General features: G+C 42.5%; 1 protein-coding gene across 1 annotated transcript; it reads right to left on the reverse strand.

Moving 5' to 3' along the window:
- Positions 1 to 10747: 10747 nt before the first annotated feature.
- LOC123990324 (tyrosine-protein phosphatase non-receptor type 14-like) lies at positions 10748 to 13282 on the reverse strand. The gene is made up of 3 exons (XM_046290918.1): positions 12901 to 13282; positions 12300 to 12463; positions 10748 to 12171 (listed from the first exon to the last, which is right to left on the reverse strand). Exons 1-3 carry the CDS (start codon positions 13010 to 13012, stop codon positions 12022 to 12024), a joined length of 426 nt encoding a protein of 141 aa, XP_046146874.1. The 5' UTR covers positions 13013 to 13282; the 3' UTR covers positions 10748 to 12021.
- Between the last annotated feature and the right edge of the window lie 5640 nt (positions 13283 to 18922).

Below are 18922 nucleotides of genomic sequence, written 5' to 3' on the forward strand. Positions count from 1 at the left end.
CCTTCTTTGTGGTTGAATCTGTGTTTGAAATTCACTGCTCGACTGTGGGACCTTACTGATAATTGTATGTGTGGAGTACAGAGATGAGGTAGTCATTCAAGGATCTTGTAAAACACTATTATTGCACACAGAGTGAGTCCATGCAATTTATGATGTGACTATTTAAGCAACCGTTAACTCCTGAGCTTACAGTATTTAGGGGTCGAATACTTATTGACTCAAGACAGCTTTTAATAGAAATGTATTTGTACACATTTCTAAAAACATAATTCCACTAAGACATTATCAGGTATTGTGTGTCGGCCAGTCATACAAAATCAACATTTCATCCATTTCATATTTAGGCTGTAACACAATTTTTTTTGTCAAAAGTTAAGGGGTGTAGTATATATTAATATTCTATGCAGAATTGTGTGTGTATTCTTTGAATACATTTACACAGGGTACAGGTGAATTTAAAACGTCCTTTCCCCACTTCAGAGGTCCACTATGAGAATAACCATGGTTGCATCTCTTTGGGGGGAATAGTTTTAGGAAGACAGAGAACTCAAACATTTTAAAAGCTCAAGTGGAAGAAGATTACCTCAAAGCAGGCATGGTACAGAGGTTTTTCTGGGAACTACCTCAGAGCATCAATACAGTAAGCACGCAAAATATAACACAAAAGGAACTCTCCTTATCTTTCATCAGTCTCAGTGGACACAAACACAAACTTTCTCTCTTATAATCTAAACCCTGCTTATTAAATCAACAGATCATCTTCAAGAGCATTTTATCACTTAATTCAAATCTGCACTGCGACCTTTGACCTCTAGACCATAATGCAGATACTTGCATTATGGTCTAGATAGATAAATAAGCAAACAACGGCTCAAAATTAGTGATCTTTGAATGTTGCACTGTAAGATCCAGTTATTCAGGTGTTAGGATAAATCAACCCTGTCAAAGATTACAGTATGTAAGCACATTGTTTAAGATGCTATTGACCTTCACTAATTAATTCAAAGACTCAAAGAATCAAAGAATCAAAAGCGGAGGTGAATAAAGATGGTGGTCCCCATGCACCGACCACAACTTCCTCGTTCCCTGTATTGTACATTGCTCTCCTTCACTATTTTTACGTCGTCATAAGCACAGCATACATTGATACCAATTCTAGCTCCAAGACACCAGCAATTAAAAAAAAACGAAAAAGTATATTGTGTTGAATTATTCGCACATCTTTATGCACCTTCACCATTGGTGACTATCCGATAGTGGTGCACCGGATCTGACAAACACCAAAAGATAATCATCACTACTTATAATATATTGCCAGGTAAAATTCCATGACTGTAAAATAAAGCTTAGACTGTTTAAAAAAAGGGCAAAAACAGCATTTGTAATGACGTGCTTTCTAAGAAAGACAACAAGTGACTTTATCCCCATCTCTCCATTTCTGTGCACTCCCTCCCTCTCTCTTTCTCTCCGTGGCCGTGTATCTAAACAACGTCATTTGAGTAAATGACAGGAGAACATCTGCTGTGCATAAGAGAGGGGCCAACACTTTAACATGCAGATGTCTCTCTCCATCTCCATTTGTTCAATAATTACTGCAATGCAATGTGGGGAAATCTATATTTTTATAGCTTTAGACCATTCTTAACAGTTGCTAATGCGAGATGTGTGTGCATGAGTGTGTGTCTCCAGAGGCGGATTATTACACCATTTGGCCAGAGCAAGCTGTAACAGCAGAGAATCACACTAATTCCATCATGCCCTTGGCGTGTCACTGACGGGCTCCGAGTAACCGATGATGCCTCGATGCCACTACTTGGCCACCAGAGGTTTGGCACATCATATGTAAGGGTAAGGCTTGTGGTTATTAAGGCTTAAGCATTGTGTATATAAACACTATGAAACTGCAGGTCAAGCAGGTCAAGGTTTTGGTCTACCTGTGACTTTGGTCTGATGACATTTCCTGATAGAAGACAATTGTGCTTTGGCTGGCATTGATGATTGGGATAAAGAAATTGGACCTTTGAGGGTGTAAGTATTTTCATAATAAAGGAGAAAGTCATTACAATATCAAAAGGTTACTTCAAACACATCACATTCATCAACAGCATTTATAAAGCAATCATACAAATCAAAGCATAATGTCTATATTCAGAGTATTTCTATTTATTATGGATCCCAGTAAAACAGTACAGCAGGATAATAGCTCTTATTGAACATTAATTGAAAGGCTAGAGTGACAGTTATCCACTAAAAATTATCCACTAAAAAGATCCATTCAAGAAAATAGGAAATTGCTCCCAAGGATGAACCAGATTTGTGGAGGTCTACAATTTTTCTTGGCTGATTTGTTTTGATTTTCCCATGATGTAAAGCAAAGATGCACTGAGTTTGAAGGTAGGCCTTGTAATATATCCATAGGTACACCTCTAATTGACTCAATTTATGCCAATTAGCCTATCAGAAGCTTCTACAGCCATGACGTCATTTTATGGAATTGTCTAAGCTGTTTAAAGGCACAGTCAATTTAGTGTATGTAAACTTCTGACCCACTGGAATTGTGATAGTGAATTATAAGTGAAATAATCTGTCTGTCAACAATTGTTGGAAAAATTACTTGTATCATGCAAAATGTCCTAACCGATTTACCAAAACTATAGTTTGTTAACAAGACATTTGTGGAGTGGTTGAAAAACAAGTTTTAATGACTCCAACCTAAGTGTATGTAACGATTCTCATCCTCGTCTGATGAGGAATATGAAGGATCGGACCAAAATGCAGCGTGGTACCTGTCCATGTTAACTTTATTCATCTGAACACAAAATAACAAAGGTGAAACAACGAAAAAAACGAAACATTCCTATCAGGTGACAAAACACAAAACAGTAAACAACTACCCACAAACACTGGTGGGAACAGGCTACCTAAGTTTGGTTCTCAATCAGAGACAATGATAGACAGCTGCCTCTGATTGGGAACCATACCAGGCCAAACACAGAAACAAAAAACAACAACAAAAACATAGAATGTCCACCCCAACTCACACCCTGACCAAACCAAAAATAGAGACATAAAAAAGGAACTAAGGTCAGAACGTGACAGTACCCCCCCACCCCCCCAAAGGTGCGGACTCCGGCCGCAAAACCTGAACCTATAGGGCAGGGTCTGGGTGGGCATTTCACCGCGGTGGCGCCTCTGGTGCGGGACGTAGACTGCACTCCATCTTAGTCTTGGCCCATTTATGTGGCGCCTCTGGAGTGGCGACACTCGCCGCCGACTTCGGACTGGGCACCCTTACAGCGGGCCCCGAATAGGTGGGAGACTCTGGCGGTGCCGGTCAGGCGGGAGACTCTGGCGGCGCCGGGCAGGCGGGAGACTCTGGCGGCGCCGGGCAGGCGGGAGACTCTGGCGGCGCCGGGCAGGCGGGAGACTCTGGCGGCGCCGGGCAGGCGGGAGACTCTGGCGGCGCCGGGCAGGCGGGAGACTCCGGACTGACGGGAGAACCTGGAGGAAGGAGACGGAGAGACAGCCACCAGACCCACCAGGCTGGGGAAACCTATAGGAGGCCTGGTGCTTGGAGGAGGCACCGGATGGACTGGGCTGTTGGGGAGCACTGAAGTTCTGGTGCGTAGCCTTGGCACCACTCCTCCAGGCTGGATGACCACTTTAGCCCGGACCCTCCAGAGTGCAGGCACAGGTTGAACCGGTCTGTGGGGGAGCACTGGAGATCTGGTGCATACCACTCGCACCTCTCCCTTAGGCTCAATGCCACATTCGCCCGGCACGGGCGGAGCGCAGGCATAGGGCGAACTACACCCTCCCAGCGCCCCGGCGCAGGATACCCTGGGCCGAAACGGTGTACCGGAGACCAAACACGCTGAGCTGGCACAACACGGCCTGGCACTTGTGAGAGTGGTCTATAGTGCTCCGGGCTATGAGCGCGCACTGGCGACACCGTGCGCTTCACCGCATAACACGGTGCCTGACCAGTACTACGCTTCTTCCAGTAAGCACAACAAAGCCTCCTTCACTCACGCCGCCAAACTTACCCTAGTAAAACTGACTATCCTATCTATCCTCAACTTCGGCAATGTCATCTGCAAAATAGCCTCCAATACTCTACTCAGCAAACTGGATGCAGTTTATCACAGTGCCATCCGTTTTGTTACTAAAGCACCTTATAACACCCACCACTGCGACCTGTATGCTCTAGTCGAGTGGCCCTCGCTACTTATTTGTCGCCAGAGCCACTGGCTCCAGGTCATCTACAAGTCCATGCTAGGTAAAGCTCCACCTTATCTCAGTTCACTGGTCACGATGGCAACACCCACCCGTAGCATGCGCTCCAACAGGTGTATCTCACTGATCATCCCTAAAGCCAACACCTCATTTGGCCGCCTTTCCTTCCAGTTCTCTGCTGCCTGTGACTGGAACGAATTGGAAAAATTGCTGAAGTTGGAGACTTTTATCTCCCTCACCAACTTTAAACATCTGCTATCTGAGCAGCTAACCGATCGCTGCAGCTGTATATAGTCCATCGGTAAATAGCCCACCCAATTCACCTACCTCATCCCCATACTGTTTTTATTTATTTACTTTTCTGCTCTTTTGCACACCAGTATCTCTACCTGCACATGACCATTTGATCATTTATCACTCCAGTGTTAATCTTCTAAATTGTAATTATTCGCCTACCTCCTCATGCCTTTTGCACACAATGTATATAGACTCTATATTTTATTCTACTGTGTTATTGACTTGTTTATTGTTTACGCCAAGTATAACTCTGCTTTGTTATCTGTTCACACTGCTATGATTTATCTTGGCCAGTTTGCAGTTGTAAATGAGAACTTGTTCTCAAATAGCCTACCTGGTTAAATAATGGAAATAAAATAAATAAAAATGAGGTCAGGATGTTTAACCTGTTGCGACCAGCAATCCTGTATCCGGGAGCATAATTATAGCCTCAAGCTCATTACCATAACGCAACGTTAACTATTCATGAAAATCGCATTTGAAATGAAATAAATATATTGGCTCAAAAGCTTAGCCTTTTGTTAAGAACACTGTCATCTCAGATTTTCAAAAAATGCTCTTCAACCATAGCTATACAAACATTTGTATAAGAGTATTGATAGCTAGCATAGCATTAAGCCTAGCATTCAGCAGGCAACATTTTCACAAAAACAAGAAAAGCATTCAAATAAAATCATTTACCTTTGAAGAACTTCAGATTTTTTCAATGAGGAGACTCTCAGTTAGATAGCAAATGTTCAGTTTTTCCAAAAATATTATTTGTGTAGGAGAAATCGCTCCATTTTGTTCATCACGTTTGGCTAAGAAAAACCCCTGAAAATTCAGTCAGTACAGCGCAAACTTTTTTCCAAATTAACTCCATAATATCGACAGAAACATGGCAAATGTTGTTTAGAATCAATCCTCAAGGTGTTTTTCACATATATATTCGATGATAAGTCACTTGTGGCAGTTTGGTTTCTCCTCTGTTCAAAATGGAAAAATGCACGCACCTGGAGATTACGCAATAGTTTCGACGGAGGACACAGAGCGGACACCTGGTAAATATAGTCTCTTATGGTCAATTTTCCAATGATATGCCTACAAATACGTCACAATGCTGCAAACACCTTGGGGAAACGACAGAAAGTGTAGGCTCTCTCCTTGCGCAATCACAGCCATATAAGGAGACATTGGAACACAGCGCCTCAAAAATCTCCTGTATGAAATTTCATCTTGGTTTCGCCGGTAGCATTAGTTTTGTGGCACTCAAAGACAATATCTTTACAGTTTTGGAAACGTCAGAGTGTTTTCTTTCTAAAGCTGTCAATTATATGTATAGTTGAGCATCTTTTCGTGATAAAATATCGTGTTTAAAATGGGAACGTTTTTCATCCAAAAATGAAATACTGCCCCCAGAGGTTCAAGAGGTTAAGCCCTCTTATATCCACTAATTGCAATATATCCATGACATTCATGAGGGTGATAGTTTGTAGTGTGATTTCCTTTACAGTCCATAGAGGTATTTATAAACATATTATAATCTCCTACCATAAGAGTCTTGTATTGCTTGTAGGGTTGATAATTTATTATATATATTTTAAAAGAAGCGTGGATCATGGTTATTTGGACCGTATAGGTTAATGAGCCATATCTGTTTATGGTCCAATGACATATTTAAAATCATCCATCTTCTTTGCGGATCTATTTGGACAATTTGCACATTTGGATCAAAATGACTGTTGAATAATATCATCCCCCATTTTGAGTTTCTTCGCCCATGGGAGAAATATATTTCTCCCCTCCAGTCCTTTTCCACACAATTCATCTAAAATTGTTGAATGAATTTCCTGTAAACAATAGATATTATATTCCTTCTCTTTCACCCATGTAAATACCGACCTTCTTTTCTTATCTGCTAAGCCATTACAATTATAACTGTCGATACTTATTTCACCATTTACCATAATATATGTTTGTAAATTCACCATTAAAAAGTACCATAGTGATTGAGTGTCCATATAGCTATACGATGATATTTGCATGGCTACTAAGTAAACCAATTTAACCCCACTATTCCACCCATTAAAACCCCACCCCATCCCGAGTTGGGTTGTCGTCCCAGTGACCGGCAGACCACCCCCGTCCCCCCGGATCCCAGGGCCCCGAGAGACCGGGACCCATCCTTCGAAAAGAGCACACAGTGCCACCCACCAAATAGAAACAGATCAGCTGCCAAAAGCATTTCCATCACCCTCACCTCAATTTGTATTATATATATAGCTAATAAAAAAATATTTTAAAAAATCCTGCTTAATTTCCATGAACAATATTTGTAATAGGGTTGGTAGTTCATGCAAAGGATTGTTACCTCTTACCAGGATTACCATTAGCAACAGTTGTGGGACACACACACACACACACACACACACACACACACACACACACACACACACACACACACACACACACACACACACACACACACACACACACACACACACACACACACACACACACACACACACACACACACACACACACACACACACCCTCTTTCCCCCACAAACAACCATAAACTCAGATGCTCAACAGTTGTTCCATTCCAGACCCCCAACTCATGAAAGTCCTTGATTTACGAATGCGTATACAATTGCAGCTATATGTGAAGGCATGCAAAAATGGGGAGATTTAATTAACCATTGTCAAGTCCTATGTGATGGAGATCAGATACCCCCTTTCCCCTGAAACACCCACACGCTGGTCCCCCGTTGTGACTATATTCCCAAGCATCTCTGCGCAATCAGACCTTTGATGATTTTGTGCCACCAGGGCCACAATAATATGCCCCCTCTCTGAATGTCCGATTGTGACCCCTTCCCCATGGGTTACTGCAGCCAGTGTTGCCAGCACTGCCACTGCCTTGGTGGGAGTACACCACTGGAATCCCCACCTGCAAGGTATAAGGTAGTCAAGGTTCTAATTAACAGCTTCGAATTTCCTTGTATATTATGCTCTCATATCTGGGGGCTTTGGCTTTGTAAGACCAACCCTGACAGGCAGGCTCAGAATCTTGAAGGGGCAGTGCTGCTTTAGTAGATCTCTGATCACATTAATGTTTCTGATTTGGCTGTTTACATTTACATTTACATTTAAGTCATTTAGCAGACGCTCTTATCCAGAGCGACTTACAAATTGGTGCATTCACCTTATGACATCCAGTGGAACAACCACTTTACAATAGTGCATCTAAATATTTTAAGGGGGGTGAGAAGGATTACTTTATCCTATCCTAGGTATTCCTTAAAGAGGTGGGGTTTCAGGTGTCTCCGGAAGGTGGTGATTGACTCCGCTGTCCTGGCGTCGTGAGGGAGTTTGTTCCACCATTGGGGAGCCAGAGCAGCGAACAGTTTTGACTGAGCTGAGCGGGAACTGTACTTCCTTAGTGGTAGGGAGGCGAGCAGGCCAGAGGTGGATGAACGCAGTGCCCTTATTTGGGTGTAGGGCCTGATCAGAGCCTGGAGGTACTGAGGTGCCGTTCCCCTCACAGCTCCGTAGGCAAGCACCATGGTCTTGTAGCGGATGCGAGCTTCAACTGGAAGCCAGTGGAGAGAGCGGAGGAGCGGGGTGACGTGAGAGAACTTGGGAAGGTTGAACACTAGACGGGCTGCGGCGTTCTGGATGAGTTGTAGGGGTTTAATGGCACAGGCAAGGAGCCCAGCCAACAGCGAGTTGCAGTAATCCAGACGGGAGATGACAAGTGCCTGGATTAGGACCTGCGCCGCTTCCTGTGTGAGGCAGGGTCGTGTACTCTGCGGATGTTGTAGAGCATGAACCTACAGGAACGGGCCACCGCCTTGATGTTAGTTGAGAACGACAGTTTGTTGTCCAGGATCACGCCAAGGTTCTTAGCGCTCTGGGAGGAGGACACAATGGAGTTGTCAACCGTGATGGCGAGATCATGGAACGGGCAGTCCTTCCCCGGGAGGAAGAGCAGCTCCGTCTTGCCGAATTTATAGTAGGCCCATAAAACAGATGACTTCTCTTTAGTGTATGGGTCTCTCAGGTGGGTTTCTGGGGGTATAGAGTTGGGGACCGTTCCATCATGATAGGACAGTAAATAAATAAATATTAATAATTTATTTTAAAATGTATATCCCATATCTGCACAAAATCGAAAGCTCTCTCTCACAGCCCCTGCTCACAAACACACACGGGCTCTGGTGTCTGCAACCCCTATCTCTTTTCTCACTTCACTACACATTTTTCCAAACACAAAACCACACACACCCCACCTTCCATCACAATACATCCGCTCATACCCAACATAGTGTGCCTTCTATGTCCTTTGTGTTTTATCTCTGCCATGTTAATTCTGAGTACTTTTGTGTTCCAATTCCTTATATTTGAAGTTGTATTATTTAGCTAATTATCCTTCTTCTAATGCTGTCTTATCAATTTATGAAATACTATAAATGGAAAGTCTAAAATAAATTATTTTCCAACATTCCCTACCTAGAATGGTATAGTGTAGTTGTTGTTTATTTCTTTAACAATTGTTGTATTTTATTGCTTTTCTATATATACAGTGCCTTGCAAAAGTATTCATCCCCCTTGGAGTTTTTCCTATTTTGTTGCATAACAACCTGTAATTTAATGGATTTTTATTTGGATTTCATTTAAGCACACTGCTAAAGCAACACTCGAGTGGTTTAAGGGGAAATATTTAAATATTTTGGAATGGCCTGGTCAAAGCCCAGACCTCAATCCAATTGAGAATCTGTGGTATGACTTATTGATTGCTGTACACCAGCGGAACACATCCAACTTGAAGGAGCTGGAGCAGTTTTGCCTTGAAGAATGGGCAACAATCCCATTGGCTAGATGTGCCAAGCTTATACAGACATACTTCAACAGACTTGTAGCTGTAATTGTTGCAAAATCTGGCTCTACAAAGTATTGACTTGGGGGGGGGGGTGAATAGTTATGCACGCCCAAGTTTAACGATTTTTTTAGTCTTATTTTTTGTTTGTTTCACAATAAATCATATTTTGCATCTTCAAAGTGGTAGGCATGTTGTGTAAATCAAATGATACAACCCCCCCCCAAAAAAAAAAATCCATCATAATTCCAGGTTATAAGGCAACAAAATAGAAAAAATGGCAAGGGGGGTGAATACTTTCGCAAGCCACTGTATTTTTAATTACAATCCCTACCATGGCTAGTATTGGGTGTTCCATTATTCGACTCCTCTATGGGAATTTTGTAATATTTATAATAGCCATGGAGTAGTCTTTGTGTCTCCGAACATTTGGTTACCAATATACAGTTTATCGACTATCAGAGCTACACGTTTCCTTTTTAATCTATTTTCCTTGAAGATTTGGTACAGAACTTTGTGCCGTTATGCAATTTCCTTCAGGAACTGATCATTTATGCCTATTTTTGTGACAGTAAGTCTTTTAACAAGGCTTTTAACCATTATTATTTTTTTAAAGAAAGGAAATTTGGCAACAATTGGGTGCTCATATCTCTTTCCTCTCTGTCCGAAATGGTGTACCCGTTCTGTTGGATTTTGACAGCTTCGTGTGGGATCTGAAGCTCTGTTAGGAGTTTTTTTAGGATAAAAGGAAAAGGAATAGAGCTAAGCACAGGCAAAGTCCTAGAGGAAATCTTGGTTCAGTCTGCTTTCCAACAGACACTGTGAGACAAATCCACCTTTCAGCAGGACAATAACCTAAAACGCACAGCCAAATATACAGTGGAGTTACTTACAAAGATTACATTGAATGCTCCTGAGTGGCCTAGTTACAGTTTTGACTTGAATCGGCTTGAGAATTTATGGTTAAAAAAAAAATCCTTGTCTAACAATAATCAATAATTCAAGTTGATTGAACTTGAAGAATTGTACAAGTAATATTTTTCCAAAAAGACAGCTTTAATCATAACCAAAGGTCATTCTAACATGTATTGACTCAGGGGTTACTTATCTAATAAAAATATATTGGTGTTTTTATTTTCATTTTTTTATTTATTATTATTATTATTATTATTATTCTCGACTTTGACATTACATAGTATTTTGTGAAGATCGTTGACAAAAATTACAATTCAATCTACTTTAATCCCACTTTGTAACACAACAAAATGTGTAAAAGGTGAAGGGGTGTGAAAACTTTCTGAAGGCACTGTACATGAAAAATTGATGGCTTTGTATGAAAAAGAACAATATATACTATATATACACTATATATATATATATGTATCTTGATTTACTATTGCTCAAGAAGAAATATCTGGAAGTAGGTGAGCGGAGAGTGGAATACTTGAAGGGAAATAGTTGTACTATTTGTGTAAGACAACAACTTTCGACCGATTCTACGATTCTACTTCAACCACCACAGAACTAGTTGCAAAGAGGATCTGTCAACATGCTCTCCAATAATCCACATCCAGGAAGAAGATGACTTTGGCTTTAGGAGAAATAAAAGTAAAAAAATTAAATTATAATGATATTAAATATTGAAATTTTGAAACAAGTCTTCACTCTATATTACAAATGTCTGCCTTACCATAGATTTAGAAAGGTTTATGGACTTAGTGGACTTAGAATACTTGATCGCAAACAACAGTGCCCTCTCCTGTTTTTTTTAAGTAACACCTGACATTTTACACCTTCACTTTACCTTATTTTCAATGGAGAAATGAATGGAAATGTGTAATCTAATTGACTGGGTGAAAGAAATACAGTTTCTTGTTTTAACAATACAGGGCTATACAAAAATTTAAATGTATAACCTGTTCATACATTTCGGTTCACTTTGATCAGCAAGGGTGCATTACCCTTACATTTGAAATTGCATGACAATGAAATGGGAAATAATATATATTTTTAAGTTAATACAAAATATTTTGTTTTAGAGGAATACATATGAAAATGCTGAGAATTATCTCCTGGGTTTACTTGGTAGTTTCTTACCTGTTTTTAAAATCAAACGGTCATCCTTTAGCATGTGACTTTAAATGCTAACATATAGCATGCTTATCTGGTCTGTACCATTTCCATAGCCCTCTCAGGTTTCTCCATTGACCAGACATAGGCCAGAGAGGCTGACACAAATACAAAGAAAAGCCATCTAGCTCCAACATAAAGAATAGAAACAGACTGAATGGTCGGACGCTTTTCAGATTAAATGTGGATGTATGAAATATACACTCTTTGTCAATAGCTTGTTTGGAAAAAGCAGTTGTCACTGGCTGTGTTCAAATCCGAAAACATAATTACTTTCCCCTGCCCATAATAGGACTAGATGGATGTAAGCAATATGCCAGAAACTCCTCCTAGCCTATCACAGGGCTGAGCGAGGTCATCACCATGCTACTCACCCCTACCCAGCCTTCTTAGGACCATGACGTGGGTGTCAACACTGTGCATAAGCCCAAAGATCTTAGGAGTTATTTGCTGTACCAGTATTACATTGCCCTTGTGTCAGGCCATGTGGGACCATGTCAGAGGTCAGAAGTAAGGGTACAGATTAGGTGTGAATTCTTGAGAAACTGGATGAGGACCTCGTAAACAAACTTGTACTGGGAGATGGTCTGGACCATGAGCATCCTCTGCTGCATGAAGTGACCCAACATTATAGGGACCTCCACCCTCTGAGAGAGAAAGACCATACTTGTGTTATGATATAGAATACATGATGCATCAGTGTAGTAACAGTTTGGAGAGTAATAGTGACCCACCCCAGTAAAAACATTAATCTCAGTGGCAGGATGCCCCTTACCTCGTTGTGTTCAAGGCAGCTGATCATGAGTTTGTTGAGGATAAAGACCCCGGTGCAGGCAACGCCAGCTCTACAGTGGACCACCACAGGGGTGTTAAGGCTCTTGGAGGTGTCCAGCATGCTGTCAGTGTGTCTCCTCAGTGACTGGATCTCCTCCAGGTATGCTGGGGGAGGGACAGGGGTTAGTGTCATCCTGTATCAATTAGAGGATGCTGGTTGAAGGAGCTAAAGGAGGATGGGCTCAACGTAATAGCTGAAATGGAATAAACCCCGTTTGACTCCGTTCCATTAATAGCGTTCCAGCTATTACAATGAGCATATCCTCCTAAAGCTCCCCCATCAGCCTCCTCTGGTATCAAATTTGAGGCCAGAAAATTCCTATTAATTCATACAGCTCCCTCATTTAGTTGACAGCAACAATGCACATTAATCAACATTCACATCAATATTCTAATTTAAGTTAGTTAAGTACTTTGGGCCACTACACAGGGCAGAAGCCTTCTTTTCTACCCCATTATCTTTGTGGAATTAACTACACAAAGTAAATCTACAGTTATTCAACACTTTTAAATACCAATTAAAGGCATTAGGTGTGACTCACAAAAGAACACCTGAACGTATTTGGGGAAGCCGTGGTCGGGCCTGTCTGTGTACTGCAGGTGCCATACAGCGCCCTCCTGGCCCGACAGCAGGTGTTTTACCTTTAACTCCATGATGGCGTAGCAGCTTGAGTCCGCACGGAACTTAGTGGTCACATTTTAATTTACCGTGGGTGGCTGAGTTGTCCTTGGAGCCCAGTTTTGGCCAGTAGCAGTAGCTCTTAGACCTGCCACCTTCCTGAGTGAGAGGAGAGCTTGATGAGGCAGGGAGAGGTTGAATTTAAGGTTTAGTGTACATGTGGGGTGGATACACAAACACATGCATCATTCCTTCTATGCATTGTCAAGGCCTGAATGGCAGACTGTCAGGATTTGGCCAGGGTTGTTCCGGTTTTTGGTCACTAGATGCCCCCATTGTGCTTTTTGACCTTTTGTTTTCCCTTGATCCCCATTATTATTTGCACCTGTGCCTCGTTTCCCTTGATTGTATTTAAACCCTTAGTTTTCCTGAGTTCTTTGCTCTGTGTTTGTATGTTAGCATCCAGCCCTAGTATTCTGTGAACGCTTGTTGATCCCGGTGGACTCTCTTGTGGAATTCTGTTTTTTTGTTCTTGTTTATTTATTTTTGATTATCTTTTGAGGCTTTTTATGCTATACCTACCACCTTGTGGATTTACCTTTTTGTCTTGGAGGATTACCTTTGTTCTTGTGGAATTCCTTTTGAGGTTGAGTTACATGTTTTCCTGAAGGACTTCACTTTTTACTTCATTAAATACACCGTCTCAAGTACTGCTGTGTCTGCCTCATCTTCTGGGTTCTGCCGACTATTCGTGACTATTTCTCACTCCGGAGACCCGGGTTCGTAACCGGGTCCTGACAGCAGACGAAGGGTGATGAAGGGAGGAGGGGTGTCTCTTTTTTTAACAACAGCTGTTGTGCAATCTTTAATGTTAAACATTTTGCTTGTCTGAGTTAGAAGCTGCAGACCACACAATTTACCAAGATAGTTTTCATGTATATTTTTCATAGCTGTCTATTTACCACCACAAACCAATGCTGGCACAAAGAGTGCACTCAACAAGCTATATAGGGCCATAAGCAAACAAGAAAATGCATTTCTAGAGGTGACGTTTCTCCTGGCTAATGATTTCAGTACAGCGAAACTGAAATTCCTTTTTTCCTAATTAATTTTGTCACCTGGAGGCGACAACCCTAGATCACTTTTACTCCACACAAATAAAACCATACAAGGCCCTTCCTTTCCCTTCCTCTCAAATCAGACCATTACTCTATCCTCCGGCTTACAAACTCAAACAGGAAGTAACAGTGATGCACTCAATGCGGAAGTGGTCTGATACATTTACATTACATTTAAGTCATTTAGCAGACGCTCTTATCCAGAGCGACTTACAAATTGGTGCATTGACCTTATGACGTCCAGTGGAACAGCCACTTTACAATAGTGCATCTAAATCTTTTAAGGGGGGGGGGGGTGAGAAGGATTACTTTATCCTATCCTAGGTATTCCTCAAAGAGGTGGGGTTTCAGGTGTCTCCGGAAGGTGGTGATTGACTCCGCTGTCCTGGCGTCGTGAGGGAGTTTGTTCCACCATTGGGGGGGCCAGAGCAGCGAACAGTTTTGACTGGGCTTGGCTGAGCGGGAACTGTACTTCCTCAGTGGTAGGGAGGCGAGCAGGCCAGAGGTGGATGAACGCAGTGCCCTTGTTTGGGTGTAGGGCCTGATCAGAGCCTGGAGGTACTGAGGTGCCGTTCCCCTCACAGCTCCGTAGGCAAGCACCATGGTCTTGTAGCGGATGCGAGCTTCAACTGGAAGCCAGTGGAGAGAGCGGAGGAGCGGGGTGACGTGAGAGAACTTGGGAAGGTTGAACACCAGACGGGCTGCGGCGTTCTGGATGAGTTGTAGGGGTTTAATGGCACAGGCAGGGAGCCCAGCCAACAGCGAGTTATAATAATAATAATAATAATAATAAATGCCATTTAGCAGACGCTTTTATCCAAAGTGACTTACAGTCATGTGTGCATACATTCTATGTATGGGTGGTCCCACTACCCTGGCGTTACAAGCGCCATGCTCTACCAACTGAGCTACAGAAGGACCACCAGTTGCAGTAATCCAGACGGGAGATGACAAGTGCCTGGATTAGGACCTGCGCCGCTTCCTGTGTGAGGCAGGGTCGTACTCTGCAGATGTTGTAGAGCATGAACCTACAGGAACGGGCCACCGCCTTGATGTTAGTTGAGAACGACAGGGTGTTGTCCAGGATCACGCCAAGGTTCTTAGCGCTCTGGGAGGAGGACACAATGATAAAGCATATGCAAGCACAGACTGGAATATGTTCAGGGATTTAGCCGATAACATTTTGGAGTTACAGCATCAGTCACCAGATTCATTAAGTGCATCGACAACGTCATCCCCACAGTGACCGTACGTACCCCAACCAGAAGCCATGGATTACAGGCACCACCACACTGAACTAAAGGTTAAAGCTGCCACTTTCAAGGAGCGGGACTCTAATCTGGACACTTAAAAGAAAATCCCACTATGCTCTCTGACGAGCCATCAAACAGGTAAAGCTTCAATACAGGACTAAGATCGAATCCTCCTATGCCGGCTCTGACGCCCGGTGGAAGTGTCAGGACTTGCAAACTATCACAGATTACAAAGGGAAACCAAGCCGCTAACTGCCCGCCAACTGCCCAGCGACACAAGCAAACTAGACCAGCTAAACTGAACCATGTATGAGAGCACCAGCTGTTCCAAACGACTGTGTGATCTCGCTCTCCGTGGCCGACGTGAGTAAGACCTTTAAACAGGTTAACATTCGCATGCCCGCAGGGCCAGATGGAATACCAGGATGTGTACTCAGAGCATGCACTTACCAGCTGGAATGTGTCTTTACTGACATTTTCAACCTATCCCTGACCCGATATGTAATACCTACTTGTTTCAGGCAGACCACCATAGTCCCCATGCCCAAGAACGCCAAGGTAACCTGGCCAAATGACTATCATATTTCACATCTATAGCCATTAAATGCTTTGAAAGGCTGTCTCTCATCAACACCATCCTCCCAGACACCCTGGCCTCACTCCAATTTGCATACCGCCACAACATATTCACAGATTATGCAATCTCTATTGATCGCCACACTGCCCTCACCTGCCTGGACAAAAGGAATACCTATGTAAGAATACTGTTAACCTCTTGCTCCTACCTGACACGCAGGCGTCCCATCTAGACATCTGGAAATGCAAATGCACTACGCTAAATGCTAATAGTACTCGTTAAAACTCAAACGTTCATTACAATACACATGCAGGGTATTGAATTAAAGCTACACTCGTTGTGAATCCAGGCAACAAGTCAGATTTTTAAAATGCTTTTCGGCGAAAGCATGAGAAGCTATTATCTGATAGCATGTAACACCCCAAAAGACCCGCAGGGGACGTAAACAAAATAATTAGCATAGTCGGCGCTACACAAAACGCACAAATAAAATATAAAACATTCATTACCTTTGACCATCTTCTTTGTTGGCACTCCTAGGTGTCCCATTAACATCACTATTGGGTCTTTTTTTCGATTAAATCGGTCCATATATAGCCTAGATATCGATCTATGAAGACTGTGTGATCAATGAAAAAAATAGCGTTTTATAACGTAACGTCATTTTTTTTAATTAAAAAAGTTGACGATAAACTTTCACAAAACACTTCGAAATACTTTTGTAATGCAACTTTAGGTATTAGTAAACGTTAATAAGCGATCAAATTGATCACGAGGCGATGTATATTCTATAGCTGTACGTCTGGAAATAATGTCCGGGTAAATCTCAACCAAAATATCCGGTCGGAGACCGGAAGAACTGCGCTGCCTTGTGTCTGTTTGACCAAGTAACAAATGGTAGGCAAATGACAAGACTGTTGACATCGTGTGGAAGCTGTAGGTATTGCAACCTCGGCCCCATTTAATGTGGTTCACGTTTAACAATTGGTTGAAGTGGCGCATGGATATATTTTCCCATTTTCAGTGATCAGATTTTCCTGCACTTTTCGATGAAACGCACGTTCTGTTATAGTCACAGCCATGATTTAACCAGTTTTATAAACGTCTGAGTGTTTTCTATCCACACACACTAATCATATGCATATACTATATTCCTGGCATGAGTAGCAGGGCGCTGAAATGTTGCGCGATTTTTAACAGAATGTTCGAAAAAGTAGGGGGTAGGAGTAACAGGTTAAATGACTACAGCTCAGAATTCAACACCATAGTCCCCTCCAAGCTGAACACCAAGCTCTGGAACCTGGGAATGAACAACTCCGTCTGAAACTGGATCCTGGACTTCCTGACATGCCTCCCCCAGGCAGTGAGACTAGGCAACAGCACATCTGCCATGCTTACCATCAACACTGGGGCCCTTCAGGGGTGTGTGCTTATGCCCTCCTGCATGACTCCAAAAACCTCGTCAAGTTTGCTGACGACAGACACAATGTTGGTAGGACTGATCATCAGCGATGATGAGGCAGCATATAAGGAGGAGGTAAACATGTTGTCCCCCAGGTGGGACCATTTTAGCCAATGAGAGGGCAGATTCACGTGTGATCAACAGGTGCAACCCCGATATCAAGTTCTTTTTCTCAACGTTTCCGGGTTGTCCCTTGTGCTGAATACAACAGGTGTAGACCTTATCGTGAAATGCTTACTTACAACTCCTTAACCAACAATGTAGTTCTGGAAATAGAGTTAACAAAATATTTTCTGGTTAAATGTAAAAAAATAAATGAAAAAAATGGAAAAGTAACACCAGAAAATTATTTAACAATAACGAGGCTATAAATATGGGCTACCAGTAATGAGTCAATGTGCGGGGGTACAGGTTAGTTGAGGTAATTTGTAAAGTGACTATGCATAGATAATACACAGCGAGTAGCAGCAGTGTAAAAACAAGGGGTGGGGGGGGTGGGTCAATGTAAATATTCTGGGTGGCCATTTGATTAATTTTTCTGCAGTTTTTTGGCCAGGGGGTAGAAGCTGTTAAGGAGAAGTGTATATATATAATTCTGTGCATAATACTTGTATCTTTTATCAAAGTTTATTATGAGTATTTCTGGAAATTGATGTGGCTCTGTGCAAAGTCACGGGATGTTGTGGAGGCAAAGCCAAATGTAAACAGAGGTTTTTGGATATAAATATGAACTTGATTGAACAAAAAATACATGTATTGTGTGGGAGCGGACCAAGTAATTGGGCGTCACTCTAAAGCGGGAAGGTGGAATAAACGAGTCAGGAGTAGGTTTTCTTGATTGAACACAGTTCTCTATTGAGGGCATTTGGTCAACACAAACACTCCAACATAATCAATGAAAATCTTCCAAGGAAAAACATACATCTTCTTCTCCAAATGAAACAGGAACACAATAGGATTATCTTTAAACAACAAAAAATCACGGGATTGTCACCGTCTTAGTGGTTCTTCATGGATAGCTCCTCTCTCTCGGTGGCCATCTTCCAGAGATAGTTTTCCCCCCTCTCTCTGCTGGTTCCATTCTCTCTCTTATAGGGGAAGGAGAGTATGTCATTAGAACCGTCAGCTGTGCTTAATTGGGCTACTATCCATGAGCCCAGCCTGCCCTCTGGTGGTTCTTCCACATACCTTCCCCCCCAGGACCGAACCGGAGGGTCGGGCACCAGACGCACCGTCTTGGTCGCGTCGGGCCAGCGCGTCTGCATTCCCGTTCCTCGATCCGGCCCTGTGAATGACATGGAAAGAGAACAGTTGTAAAGACAAAAAACATCTGGCTATTCTGTTGTTATTGTTTCTCTTACCAGCCATCCACGTGAGGGGCGCATGGTCAGTAACTAATGCAAACCTCCGACCCAGCAGGTAGTACCGGAGACAATCGAGGCCCCACTTGATGGCTGAGGCCTCTTTCTCTACGGTCGCATACCTCTGTTCCCGATCGCTGAGCTTCCTACTAATGAAGAGAATCGGCTTCTCTG

This window comes from Oncorhynchus gorbuscha, linkage group LG12, assembly GCF_021184085.1.
Source record: "Oncorhynchus gorbuscha isolate QuinsamMale2020 ecotype Even-year linkage group LG12, OgorEven_v1.0, whole genome shotgun sequence".
Lineage (NCBI taxonomy): Eukaryota > Metazoa > Chordata > Actinopteri > Salmoniformes > Salmonidae > Oncorhynchus > Oncorhynchus gorbuscha.